Source organism: Ceratotherium simum, chromosome 19 (genome assembly GCF_057802395.1).
Source record: "Ceratotherium simum simum isolate JZ-2026a chromosome 19, ASM5780239v1, whole genome shotgun sequence".
NCBI lineage: Eukaryota > Metazoa > Chordata > Mammalia > Perissodactyla > Rhinocerotidae > Ceratotherium > Ceratotherium simum.
Window position 1 is genome coordinate 50,955,440 of NC_141918.1, and position 14,619 is coordinate 50,970,058.

General features: G+C 46.8%; 1 protein-coding gene across 1 annotated transcript; it reads left to right on the forward strand.

The window, feature by feature from the left end:
• The first annotated feature begins 7,507 nt into the window (after positions 1-7,507).
• LOC147914551 (uncharacterized) lies at positions 7,508-9,701 on the forward strand. The gene is made up of 2 exons (XM_087444120.1): positions 7,508-9,090; positions 9,395-9,701. Exons 1-2 carry the CDS (start codon positions 7,942-7,944, stop codon positions 9,401-9,403), a joined length of 1,158 nt encoding a protein of 385 aa, XP_087300246.1. The 5' UTR covers positions 7,508-7,941; the 3' UTR covers positions 9,404-9,701.
• The last annotated feature ends 4,918 nt before the right edge of the window (positions 9,702-14,619 follow it).

The window sequence follows — 14,619 nt, forward strand, 5'->3', positions numbered from 1 at the left end:
TTTTCTATTGTCATTAATTTGGACTACTTATAGCTTCCAAATCGGAGTTAAATAAGCAGTGTATATAAAGAGCCTAGCACAGTGCTTTGAAGCATTATAAAGGCTCTATCACATTTGTTTGGTTTAAAAGGAAGAAAGAAGGCAGATTTGGAAAGAGTTTCAGGAATAGAAACTTGAGCCATTTTAATAATTTTCAAACTCTGCTCTGCAAACCCAATTTTACCTCTGATCTGTGATATTAAATGGAAATTATAGAGCAGAAGTCAGATCTGGAAATGAAAGATATGGGAAATTATTTAACATATCAAAAGGAACCCATATTTACTCCAATTTTCCTCTTGGGCATGCTGACAATCTTTCCCATAGCTTTCTAAAAGGTCACAGGCTGACTTAATGGGCCCAGTAGAGGTTACGTAGAAACTGAGGAATGTTCAGTAATCATCCCTGTAGCAATCCTTATTCGATGATGTTCCTGCTTATTGTGTATTTTGAATTATCCCAGGATAAAAAGAAATTTCAGGTAAATTTTAAAATCTGAGGCTCTAGAGACTATAGTTTTCAGCTCTTTTCCAGAGGTTAAGCAAATACCTCTGGGAAAAAAGGATAACTGAAAACAATAACCCACTGGTCAGTCTCTTTCTCAGTGTTTAAAGTTCTGTATTTAATCTATACAGGTATGATATAGAGTCCCGTTTAGAGGAGTAGATAATACGATATTACTGAATTTGGTTACTTGCAAAAATATTTCAGATACACAGTTTCAAAAAAGGCAGTCCTGAATACAGTGTCACATTATTGAGTCACTCAGTATTCATCTTCCTCACCAGTAACGTTAGAAGAACGTTGATGTGTGTTTAACAAACTATGTAGAAGTTCTAATAACTATATGAAAATAAACCAAATAGAAACCAAAGAATGTAGACATTCTCTGGATTGGCTCATTTAAAATCCTCCCCAACACCACTCTGTCCTGCCTTCCTGTGCTGTAAACTACCAATTACATTCTGCAGTCTCTCTTCAAGGTAGACCAGGTGTAACTCAGGTTCCACCATTCGGAGAGGCTCTCAGTCATAGCTGAGGTGTGTGGAGGGAAAGGCAGAGTTTGGGGCATCCATTTTGCCAGTAGAGACGCCAGGTGGCATGTTTGTGTCAGCAGCTGTGGCAGTGGCTTTCTGAGTTGACAGCTTCCTATTGTGGAAGAGGCAGCAGTTCCTGGAGGCTCAGCCCATTTCTGCAGTCAGTCCAACAATCCTGTGAGCTGCCTCTATCCCTTAAAAAAAATCTCTCTCTTAGACTAATGGAGTGGATTCTGTTGCCTTCCACTAAAGACTCTACCTAAGGCAGTTGATTCTAGTATATCATTTCACTCTTGGTAGGCCTGAAATTAACAATAACAGGAAAAGACCATGACCTTGGAAATACATCTTGAAGCACAGCTGATTCACTTGGTTTGCACCAGATACTGTGCACAGTACTTGGAGTGCAGCCCCCAGGAACTCCCCGTGCGAGTATATAAACATGGTGTGGGGAGTGGGGTGGCCAGGGAGGGGGCAAGAAGAGGTCGAAATAAAAACAAGCAAATATTAAACACGGTTGTAAGAGCAACGTATAAAGCTTGCCCTTCTTTGAAGCCTGACTCCTTTTGAAGTCAGAGAATCTAGGAAGGGAGAAAGGAGAGAGAGGAAAGAAGAAAGGAAAAAAGAAAAAGAAAAATAAAGGAAAAGGGAAGACTATCTGACACATTATAAATATTATTCGACCCGCACAATGTACAAACATCTTATTTTAAATTGTCATCACGATATACCAAATACATGGAGAATATTGATCTCATTTTAGAGGTGAGAAAACCGAGGCCTAGAGTCTGGGATTTAAACCCACGTCCATCTATCCCAGACCCCACACTGTTTTTAACTTAGTGTATTAAAGTGTTTGTAACTTAGTGGTGGGGTGGGGAGAGACTTAGATTTCTGTTATCTTTGCACAGTTATTAGCTGACGACCCACCCAGTCTGTAGAATGAGGTTTAGAACCGTGAGAACTTTATTCCCGCGGACTTTAATTAGCGCTTGCTGATTTTTTTCCTCTAACCAAATTCAAATCTTTATACTCTGCACATTTACTGGGCAAATTTGAAATGAGGACACGAATGTTTCCGGATATTTCTTCCCATTCCTGAAAATTTTGCTGATTTGACCTGATAGTTCCTAAAAATAACTCTGTGGGCTAGGCAAATGCAGGGCTAGGAGGGAGAAGCTTTCAGAATGAAGTGTGCTTTCACAACACAGGATTCCCTTACAGAGGCAAACGAAGCAGCCATGTACGTCAATAACCTTTTTAAGGATATGCTGCGTTACCAATAGAGTTTACTAGTTTATTTTGACAACTGCTTCTAATTACTTAATATAACAATTATGTGGGTAATAAAAATGCTTAAGAGAGACCTCATTGCTATTTCAGATACGTGAGACGTGTGTGCGTGTATTTGCCAGGCATTTGTGTGTGTGTGTGTGTGTGTGTGTGTGTGTGTGTGTCTGTGGGTGGGTGTGTGTGTGTTGGGAGGATTTCTTTAAAGAAACTTTTGGAATCTCAGCTGTAAAGAGAGATTAAATTCCACGTGGAATGTGAAAGACTCCTCAATCAGTAAACACTGTCACTTCTCAGCTCTGAAAAAATGGCTACATTTTATTTTAGGTTAAATTATATACTAAAGCTAACAAATGTCAGTCCTTTTGTGGGGCATCCTATTATATGTTAATCTAGCGCCCTCTTGTGTACTGTGATAAGTTTTAAAAACAAAGTTTGGGAGTCAGTCTTTATATCCTATGTTTTGATTTCTAATTTCTAAAGGAACACAATCATTGGATAGTGATGTTATTTTACTTTCTTGGTATATCCAAAAGCATACATAATAAAATATATAGGAAGGAGCCAGACTGAAGTTCACAGGTTTCATGCTCTGCCTGTGACTGCAGAGAACAAAACACGCTTTCATAAATTAAGACATTTCTTAAGAAAATCAGATCCACTCTCAGGAGGCAAAGGTAAAATAGTGTTGTAAAACAGGACCATTAGTTCTTATAGATTCTTGGAATTTTAGGGCAAGAAGAAAATGTGGAGATCTCGTGATGGACAGGCTGTGGTTGTCACTGGTTTTTCCTGTGTAAATGCCACTGTCACACGTGGGGCTGGCACAAGCTGAAGGGCATCGTTAGAGCTTGATACAGAGCGTGGTTTTTCTGACAAATATCTCTATAAAAAAATTTTGGTAAAAAGCACACAACATAAAATATACTATCTTAACCATTTTTAGGTGTACAGTAGTGTTAACTATATGCACGTGGTTTTGTACCAGATCCTAGAACTTTCTCGTCTTGCAAATCTGAAACCCTATACCCCCTGAACAACCACTCCCTCTTTCCCCTTCTTGACAATTTTTCCTTTTTCAGGAAATTTCACATGAACATTGATTTGTGAAGAGGTAGAAATAGCACTGCCCTAATCAAAGGCAGGGGAGGTGGCGCCCTGTCTGCTGGGCCCTCCTCCCGTAGCCACTCAGGCGTGATCTGTCTGTGAATCCTTGGGCTTGTCAGGACCATAGTCTGGCACTACACACAGACTTTGCTCCTCCCCACTGTTCAGGGTTGAATTGTGCCCTCTCCCCCACAAATTCATATGCTGAAGTCCTAACCCCCAGGACTTCGTAATGTGACCTTGAAGGAAGTAAATTATATTAAAAATTTAAAAGTTAATACCTTAGAGACAGGCACCTCCACACCCTAAGGATTCCTGGTATAAGGGGGAACGTTTATCGATCCTGACTGACTCTATTCATAGAAGACTCGCCCTAAACTGTTCGGGGAAAATTGAGAACAAGAGAGTGCTCCAGAGGGATAAGTTTGGGAGGGTCGGGGTGGAGGGGGTCCAGATGGGGACGCGTGTGTGTAACCTGATAATTGCTTCGCGCCATAGCAATTCGCGCCATAAAATGTAACTGTTTAAATGTTTTAAATTAGCCAATCATGTAAGACCGCGCCAACCTTTTCCCGCTTTATGCTTCCGAATCCTATAAAAGAGCTTGCCCCTTAAGGTTCGGGGTCGACTCCTCTGTCTCCTGCGAGAGATACGTGTCGACCCAGAGCTCCGCTTAATAAAACCTCTTGCGTTTGCATCAAGCTCGGTCTTCTGTGTCTGTGGTTCCGCGCCTTCCCGAGGCTGGAGTTGGGGTTCCCTTTTTGGGATCCTACATTTGGGGGCTCGTCCGGGATCTGCGTGGTCACCCCAGACTCCGAAGACCCCTTGGAGGTAAGCCTGAGTGACTGGGTGTGTGAGTGTGTGCGGCGCCGCGAAGCATTGTTTTGGTCTCGGTATCTGGGCAGCCACTGCTTCGGGCCGTGAGGACCGAGCGGCTGCAGTGGCAGACATGCTGCGAACTGCAGGCTGCAACCCTGGGGGACGCCCCAAGGGACAAGGGGAGTCAGGAAAGCCTGACCACCCCCTTTCAGGTGGAAAAAGAAATGGCACTCTTTTTCCCAGGGAGGACACGAAAACCCCTCCCGTCTGAAACTGCCTTCGGTTGGCTTGTAGAGACACCAACCGGGCAAAGTTGTTTGTGTTTTGCTGTGTTTTTGGTGTTCATTTTTCTGTTTTTGTTCGTTACGTGGACCTCATTTGACAGGATGGGACAGACTATGACGACCCCCCTCTCTTTGACCTTAGACCACTGGACTGAAGTGAGAGCGAGAGCGCACGATTTGTCGGTAGGAATAAAAAAAGGGCGTTGGCAGACTTTTTGCACCTCTGAGTGGCCCACCCTCAATGTGGGTTGGCCCCCTGAGGGGACGTTTAATCTAACTGTTATTCTCGCGGTGAGGGCTATTGTTTTCCAGGAGAGACCGGGGTCCCATCCTGACCAACGACCATATATTACAGTGTGGCAGGATCTAGTGCAGAACCCACTCCCGTGGGTTAAGCCATGGGTAAAAGCGGAAAAACTAGGCCCCCGAGTCCTGGCGCTACAAGATGCGGAGACACGAAAGAAATCGAAATCAACTCGAACAGCGGAGTCGGAGACCCCTTCGGCCCCCAGGGTCTACCCTGAGATTGAGCCTCCTCCCGAATGGCCCCCTTTCGCCTCCCCCTTACCCCTCCCCCGCTCCAGGATCGCAATCAGGACGGAGGGCGACTGGCTCGGGTCCCTCCGCTGGAACCCGAAGCCGCCGCGGAGCCACTCCGGACGGGCCTGATACCACGGTGGCGCTCCCGCTAAGAGAGTATGGAGCTCCTGCGGGACCCAACCAGCTGTCACCCCTCCAGTACTGGCCTTTCTCTTCCTCAGACCTGTATAACTGGAAAAATAACCATCCCCCCTTTTCAGAAAACCCCGCCGGATTAACCGCCCTGATAGAGTCCCTAATGTTTTCCCATCAGCCCACTTGGGATGACTGTCAACAGCTCTTACAGGCGCTCTTCACCACGGAGGAGAGAGAAAGAATCACACAGGAAGCAAGAAAGAACATCCGAGGCACCAACGGGCAGCCGGCAACGATAGCTGAGGCGGAAGAAGGGTTTCCGCACAACCGACCCAACTGGGACTATAACACGGCTGAAGGTAGGGAGTCGCTGTCCGTTTACCGCCGGGCTCTAGTGGCGGGTCTCCGGGGAGCCGCAAGGCGGCCTACCAATTTGGCTAAGGTAAGAGATATTCAGCAAGGACCCACTGAACTCCCCTCCATTTTTCTGGAACGATTGATGGAGGCTTATCGCAGGTATACGCCCTTTGATCCGTCCTCGGAAGGGCAGAAGGCCTCTGTCATTATGGCCTTTATTGGACAATCAGCTCCAGATATAAAGAGGAGATTGCAAAGACTAGAGGGGCTGCAAGACTACGACCTGCAGGACGTAATAAAGGAGGCCGAAAAGGTGTATCATAAAAGGGAGAGTGAAGAGGAAAAGCGGGAAAGAGAGAAAAGGGAGGCTGAGGAGAGGGAAGACAGGAGAGACAGGAGACGAGAAAAAAAACTAACTAAAATACTGGCCGCAGTGATAAAAGCGACAGGGCCAGATCACAGACAGTCAGGGAACCTGGGCAACGCCCCACGACCAGGCTCACGCAGACGGCAACCCTTGGACAAGGACCAATGTGCCTATTGTAAGGAGAGAGGACACTGGGCAAGGGAATGCCCCAAGAAAAGGGCCACACCCAAGGTGTTGTCTTTAGGAGAGGACGAAGAATAGCGGGGACGGGGCTCGGGCCCCCTCCCCGAGCCTAGGGTAACCCTAACTGTTGAGGGGACCCCTATGAGTTTTCTGATTGATACTGGGGCTGAATATTCAGTACTGAAGCAACCTTTGGGGAAATTAAAAACTAAAAGACTCTGGTTGTTGGAGCCACTGGGCAGAAACAATACTCATGGACTACTTCCCGGACAGTGGACTTGGGGAAAGGAAGGGTGTCCCATTCCTTCCTAGTGATTCCTGAATGCCCGACCCCGTTGCTAGGTCGAGACCTTTTAACCAAACTGAAAGCTCAAATAGATTTTGCTCAACCTCGGCCTACAGTATCCTGGTCCACACCTACCACCATGATATTGGCCCTGGAGCTAGAGGAAGAATATCGGCTCCATCAGCAGCCTAAGCCTAGAGCTCGGCTCAATACCGATAAGTGGCTGATCGAATTTCCAACGGCATGGGCTGAAACCAGGGGACTAGGGACGGCTACGAGAATTCCCCCAGTCGTGATAGATCTTAAGGCCGGAGCCCTCCCGATAAGGGTGCGTCAATACCCAATAAGCAAAGAGGCCAGAGAAGGAATCCGCCCCCATATCCAGAGGCTGCTCCAACAAGGAATCCTGGTTCCTTGCCAGTCTCCTTGGAACACCCCCCTCCTGCCTGTAAAAAAGCCTGGAACTAATGATTATAGGCCGGTCCAGGATTTGAGAGAGATAAATAAAAGAGTGCAGGATTTACACCCTACCGTGCCAAACCCATATAACCTACTCAGCTCCCTCCCCCCATCACGAAAATGGTACACTGTCTTGGACCTGAAAGATGCATTCTTCTGTCTACGGCTTCACCCAAAAAGCCAATTACTTTTTGCTTTCGAGTGGCGCGACCCTGATATGGGGATCGTTGGACAACTGACTTGGACGAGACTACCTCAAGGTTTTAAAAACTGCCCTACCCTGTTTGATGAAACCCCCCCCAGGGACTTGGCTGATTATAGGGTTAAAAACCCTCAAGTGACTCTTTTACAGTATGTAGATGATCTACTATTGGCGGCGGAATCCCCGGGAGACTGTGAAGAAGGGACCAAGCGCCTCCTGACCGAGTTGGGTGAGTTGGGGTACCGGGCGTCGAAAAAGGCACAGTTGTGCCAGGAAAAAGTAGTCTACTTAGGCTACACACTAAAGGACGGCCAAAGGTGGTTAACCGACGCATGGAAAAAGACTGTGACCCAGATTCCGGCCCCAACCTCCGCTCGCCAGGTAAGGGAATTCCTGGGGACAGCCGGCTTCTGCCGATTGTGGATCCCTGGGTTTGCTACCCTGGCTGCTCCACTGTACCCATTGACTAAGGAAAGTGGGAACTTTGTCCGGACTCTAGAGCACCAGAAGGTTTTGAGACTCTAAAACGGGCATTATTAGAGGCACCCGCGTTGGCCCTACCAGATTTGACCAAGCCCTTCACCTTGTATGTAGATGAAAGAAAGGGAATCGCCCGGGGAGTCCTAACTCAAGCCCTTGGGCCCTGGAAGCGCCCAGTCGCATATCTATCAAAAAAACTGGATCCGGTAGCCAGTGGATGGCCCTCCTGCTTAAGGGCAATCGCCGCCACTGCCCAGCTGGTGAAAGATGCAGATAAGTTAACTCTGGGCCAACAGATAACCGTAGTAGCCCCCCATGACTTAGAAAGCATTATCAGACAGCCTCCAGATCGATGGATGACTAACGCCCGGATGACTCACTACCAAAGTCTGCTCCTAACTGAGAGAATTACCTTTGCCCCACCGCCCATCTTAAACCCGGCCACACTACTGCCTGAAGCGGATGATGAAATACCTGTTCACCAATGCGGCGACATCTTGGCATCAGAAACGGGGACCCGACCCGATCTGCCGGATAAGCCATGGGCTGGGGCCCCTAATTGGTACACCGACGGCAGCAGCTTTATGGCAGAAGGTAAGAGGATGGCTGGGGCTGCTGTGGTAGACGGGAAAAAGACTCTGTGGGCAAGCAGCTTGCCAGAAGGGACTTCTGCACAAAAGGCTGAGCTTATCGCCCTGACACAGGCGTTAAGGTTAGCTGAGAATAAGACTGTGAATATATACACGGACAGCCGGTATGCCTTTGCTACTGCCCATGTTCTTGGGGCTATTTATAAACAAAGAGGGCTGCTTACCTCGGCCGGAAAAGATATCAAAAATAAAAAAGAGATTCTGGGCCTCCTAGAGGCTATACATTTGCCTAAAAAGGTGGCAATCATCCATTGCCCAGGTCATCAGAAAGGCACCGACCCCATAGCTCAAGGGAACCGCTTAGCAGATTTGGAAGCCAAGCGGGCGGCACTAGGACCTATGGTCCTGACTCTCCAGGGAGCTAAGGTCAACAAAACTGTCTCCGGTGGGGAACTAACTAAAAAAGAAAAAGACCTTTCCGTTGCAGAGGGGCGAGAATATCTATCACATCTACATCGGCTAACCCACTTGAGCCCTCAGAAACTAATTAAAATTATTGAGGCCTCCCCGTACCAGGTACCAGATTTGAGAAAGGCGGCTGAAGAAATTTATAAGGATTGTAGAGCTTGCGCTCTCACAAATGCTGCAGTTACCAAATACCGCACTGGACATAGACTCCGGGGAGACAGGCCCGGAACCTTTTGGGAGATAGACTTTACTGAAATCAAACCGGCCCGGTATGGAAATAAGTATCTTCTAGTATTTGTAGATACCTTCTCGGGATGGGTAGAGGCTTTTCCCACCCGAAAAGAGACTGCCTCTGTAGTAGCCAAGAAGATATTGGAAGAAATCCTCCCGAGATTCGGGATCCCAAAGGTAATTGGATCTGACAATGGTCCTGCGTTCGTTGCCCAGGTAGGTCAGGGACTGGCCAGTCAACTGGGGATCAATTGGAAATTACATTGTGCTTATAGACCCCAGAGCTCAGGCCAGGTAGAAAGGATGAATAGAACAATTAAAGAGACCCTAACTAAATTGTCCATAGAGACCGGCGGTGATGACTGGACAGCCCTCCTGCCCTTTGCCCTGTTCCGCACCCGGAACACCTCACAGGGACCCTTAAAACTTACACCCTTTGAAATCCTCTATGGAACCCCTCCCCCTTTGGCACAAATAGGGATACATGACCCTGACATTATACCTTCTATACCTTTGTCAGCCCGCTTGAAAGCACTCGAGGCCGTCAGGCGCGACATCTGGAACCAGCTAAAAGAGGCCTACCAGCCTGGTGATCTGCTCATCCCGCACCAATTCCAGGTTGGGGACTCTGTCCTTGTGAGACGACATCGGACGGGGTCATTAGAGCCACGTTGGAAGGGGCCCTACGTGGTGCTCCTCACTACGCCCACAGCAGTCAAGGTGGACGGTATAACCTCTTGGGTTCACGCCACACACGTAAAGAAGGCACCCCAGAATGCAGCAGATCTCTGGAAGGTGGAAAAGACTGATAACCCTTTTAAGTTGCGTTTGCGTGGGGAACGGCGAGCAGCTTGTCCAATCCTGACCCCCACGCTCCTCAACTGCTCACGTGGCAAGTCGTCACCCAGGTAGGAGATATAACCTGGTCAATCCAAAAAACTGCTTCCCCTTGGACATGGTGGCCAGACTTACACCCTGACCTTTGTAAACTGGCTATAGGAACCCCCGACTGGGATTTCATGGGTCGACGAGGGGGGGCAAAACAAGCCGGAGGATGCCACTCCCCCCATCGCAAGGGTAAACTAAAGGCATACTCCTTTTACGTGTGCCCCGGTCACCACAGACCTCGTTCAATTGACTCCTGGTGCGGGGGCAAGGAAGACTTCTACTGTAAAAACTGGGGATGTGAAACCAGTGGGACTACTTATTGGGAACCCTCCTCTTCTTGGGATTTAATCAGGGTTAGAGCAAATTATAGCCACCAGATGAGTCGGGGCTCAGAATGCAATACCTGGTGCCACCCCTTAACCATTCAGTTCACAGAAAAAGGAAAAACAATTAAAACCTGGACCGAGAATGGTCATTCATGGGGAATAAGATTATACAAAGACCGATATGATAAAGGCCTGACCTTCTCTATTAGATTAAAAATAGAACCTCCCCCCAGCAGACCGATAGGGTTAAATAGCCCCAAACCCCCCCAGGCAAAGTCCACAACCCTAAACGGGACCATGGATATGGTCACCAAATCTGCCCTGCGACCACCATCTACGCCACCTCCCGCAGTACCTACTGGGCAAAGATGGCACAGACTGTTTAACTTAGTACGGGGAGCTTACTACGCCTTGAATGATTCCAACCCTGAAATGACTGAATCATGCTGGCTATGCCTAGCGGTCAGCCCCCCTTATTATGAAGGAATTGCCACCATGGGGGTCTATAATAACACCTCAGACCACACGACTTGCCTTTGGGGAAAAGAAGGGCGGCTAACCCTAACGGATGTGTCGGGGACCGGTTCAGGACTATGCTTAGGAAAAATTCCCCCGGGCTACCAGGCTCTATGTAATAAGATTGAAGTCAGCCTTCCGACTACTCCTGGTCATTTTTTGGTACCAGGACCCAATAGGTGGTGGGCCTGCACCACGGGCCTAACCCCCTGCATCTCAACTGGCGTATTCAATTCGTCACAAGAATTTGCGTGCTTGTGCAGTTGGTACCTAGAATTTATTATCATACTGCCAATAGTTTCGAGGATAAATTTGACCAGAGATCCAGATTATGGAGAAGGGAACCAGTATCCCTCACCCTGGCTGTACTCCTGGGACTGGGAGTTGCCGCGGGCGTAGGGACTGGCACTACGGCCTTAGTCACAGGAGAAAGGGGATTAACTGCCTTGAGCAATGCTATAGATGAAGACCTCAGGACTTTAGAACAGTCCATCTCTAAATTAGAAGAGTCCCTCACCTCCCTGTCTGAAGTAGTGCTCCAGAATAGAAGAGGATTAGACCTGCTGTTTTTAAGAGAGGGAGGACTTTGTGCGGCCCTTAAAAAAGACTGCTGTTTCTATGCAGATCACACAGGGGTAGTCCGAGATTCAATGCAAAAATTAAAGAAAAGATTAGACATGAGGCAGCGAAGCAGGGAGGCGCAACAGAGCTGGTTTGAATCCTGGTTCACTAAGTCCCCTGGATGACGACCTTACTATCCTCCCTAGCAGGACCCTTGCTGATTCTTTGTCTACTTTTGGTCTTCGGACCATGTGTTTTCAATAGAATTACTGCTTTCATAAGAAAAAGGGTCAATGCAGTGCATGCTATGATGCTCCAACGCCATTACCAAGCTCTCCCACGCAATGAGCCACTGATAGTAGACACCGAAAACTAAGTTCTAAGATTAGAACTAGGGACAAAAGAAGAAGTGGGGAATGAAGGAAGTAAATTATATTAAAAATTTAAAAGTTACTACCTTAGAGACAGGCACCTCCACACCCTAAGGATTCCTGGTATAAGGGGGAACGTTTATCGATCCTGACTGACTCTATTCATAGAAGACTCGCCCTAAACTGTTCGGGGAAAATTGAGAACAAGAGAGTGCTCCAGAGGGATAAGTTTGGGAGGGTCGGGGTGGAGGGGGTCCAGATGGGGACGCGTGTGTGTAACCTGATAATTGCTTCGTGCCATAGCAATTCGCGCCATAAAATGTAACTGTTTAAATGTTTTAAATTAGCCAATCATGTAAGACCGCGCCAACCTTTTCCCGCTTTATGCTTCCGAATCCTATAAAAGAGCTTGCCCCTTAAGGTTCGGGGTCGACTCCTCTGTCTCCTGCGAGAGATACGTGTCGACCCGGAGCTCCGCTTAATAAAACCTCTTGCGTTTGCATCAAGCTTGGTCTTCTGTGTCTGTGGTTCCGCGCCTTCCCGAGGCTGGAGTTGGGGTTCCCTTTTTGGGATCCTACAACCTTATTTGGAGATAAGGTCTTTCCAGAGATAGTCAAGTTAAAATGAAGTCATAGGGTGGGTTCTAATCCAACATCACTGGCGTCTTTATAAAAGGGGAACTTTTGAAGATGAAGGAATCGGGGTGATGCTTCTAGGAGCCAGGGAACACCAAAGATTACTTGTAAGCCACTAGAAGCTAGGAGAGAGGCCTGGAACAGATTCTCACAGCCCTCAGCGAGAACCAACCCTGCTGACACCTTCATCTTGAACTTCTAGCCTCCAGAACTAGGAAAGAATATATTTCTGTTGTTTAAGCCACATGGTTTGTTGCCCAAGCAAACTAATACCCCCCTGTGTGCTGTCAGTGGCGCTGTGGGCTGTTACTGCTGCCTGAAGTAGCGCAGACTCAAGGTTTAGGCTGAGCAACTACACATCCCCAGAGATACGGCAACTTCCTAATATAATGCAATGAAATATTCTATTATGGAAAGTAATTCACTCAATGAAACATATGTTTTCTAATTGTCAGTGAAGGTGAGAAGAACATGCCAGCCCAAAATGTGCTTCTTTGGCATAAGGATTATCTCAGGCTGGTTATTTTGAAGGAAAAACAGAAACAGGAGATGCTCTGAAAATTACCCTTTTGTAAGGGACATTTTCATTTATGAGGGAAATCTCCATTTGTAAGGGTGTCTCCCTCTCTGTACTTGGAGGAGCAGGATGACTGAATCTCTAGAAACTCTTATCAGCGGGGAAGGCAAGGACTTACTTCGACATAACTCTGCGCTTAGCCTGATAACCTCCCATAACTGGAAATTATTTTTCCTTCCCTACTCCCAGAAGCTTTCTGAACATTTATTTTTACGTAGAATTGTTTTAAAGTTAACTTCCCGGGACCAGCTGGTGGCTTAGCAGTTAAGTGTGCGCGCTCCGCTACTGGCGGCCCGGGTTCGGATCCCGGGCGCGCACCGACGCACCGCTTCTCCGGTCATGCTGAGGCGGCGTCCCACATACAGCAACTAGAAGGATGTGCAACTATGACATACAACTATCTACTGGGGCTTTGGGGAAAAAAAAAGGAGGAGGATTGGCAATAGATGTTAGCTCAGAGCCAGTCTTCCTCAGCAAAAAGAGGAGGATTAGCACGGATGTTAGCTCAGGGTTGATCTCCCTCACACAAAAAAAAATAAATAAACAAAAATAAAGTTAACTTCCCGGACATCAAGACATTCCACCACAAGCATATAAGTTGCATCTTTAAAAAAATAAAAGGATTTTCCTATACAGATTTCCCCCACTATCTGAAAGCAGAGTGTTCCTCTAAAACCTTTCCTCAGCTGAAACGGTGTGAAGCGAAGGAGCAATTACCTTAGGACACATCTTGCTAACAGATGCGCAAAATAAATCGAGGTAAAGGACAGATGCTCACAGACATGGTTCAAAGTGATGGCAGCTGGATGCTGAGATGCTGAGTGCAGTTCCCAGGGGAGGAGCTTGGCGACACCACTCTCGCTGCTCCGGGAGAGCCTGCCTCTTTAAGAGCGCGCTTGATGCCAAACCAACCTGAACGCCATTTTCACTTTTTGCATTTTTACATAAAAGTGAAAATCCTTTTCTTTCAGATTTCTTTCAATTAGAGAAAACAGGTACTAATGTAGGTCTTTTGTGAAAGCGAAGTGGCGTAACGCGAACTTTCGAAAAGTGGGGCATGGCTTGTGACGAGAGATTTTCACGTATTGAGGTATATGGGGTAACTATTCAGGTTCAAAACTGATTTGGCTTGAACTAATAAGCCAGACTTATGGCCTATCAAATATGCATTGTACATCTGCTTAACCATTAAAGTAGAGAATGCACTCTCCTAAGATAAGAATGCATTCTCCCCTCCCACGCCCTACTGGTAACGCCCTATTGGTGATGCTCTATCAGTATTGCCCGGATTAGTCCTTTTCCTGCCTTCAAGGTCACGTTGATCTGCGAATTTGCAACTGAATACCTTGTGAAATTTTGAAGAAAATGTATCCTGGGTGTGTTTAACGTATGTTCTTTGTTCTAAAAAGATATAAGACTGTACTGAAAACTATGCTTCTCCAGAAGGCTTTCTAAGACCTTCCCGGGTAATCATCCTCCCTCTGGCTCGAGTAAACTCACCTTCTCTCTCTTATCTATGGAATGGTTATTGGTTATTTTGCGTCAGCATTTCTATAGCCAAAATAATCTTTTCTCACTTAAAGACATTATTTTAAAATGTTTAATATTATCTAATAACCAGCCCATATTTAAATATCCCCAAATGTCCCTCAAATCATATCTAATTCCAAAACAGGCTCCAACCTGAGACGGCACATTGCATCGGATTGCCGGTTCTTTTGGTTCCTTTTAATCTGGCCAGTCACATTTTAATGGCACTGTCGTGCTGAAGAGAATGGCTCACAATGAAGAAAATACCCCAAATTCTGGATTTATCTGATCCTTTCCTTGTGGCCATTTACCTTTTCCTTGTAAACTGGAAATTAGATATA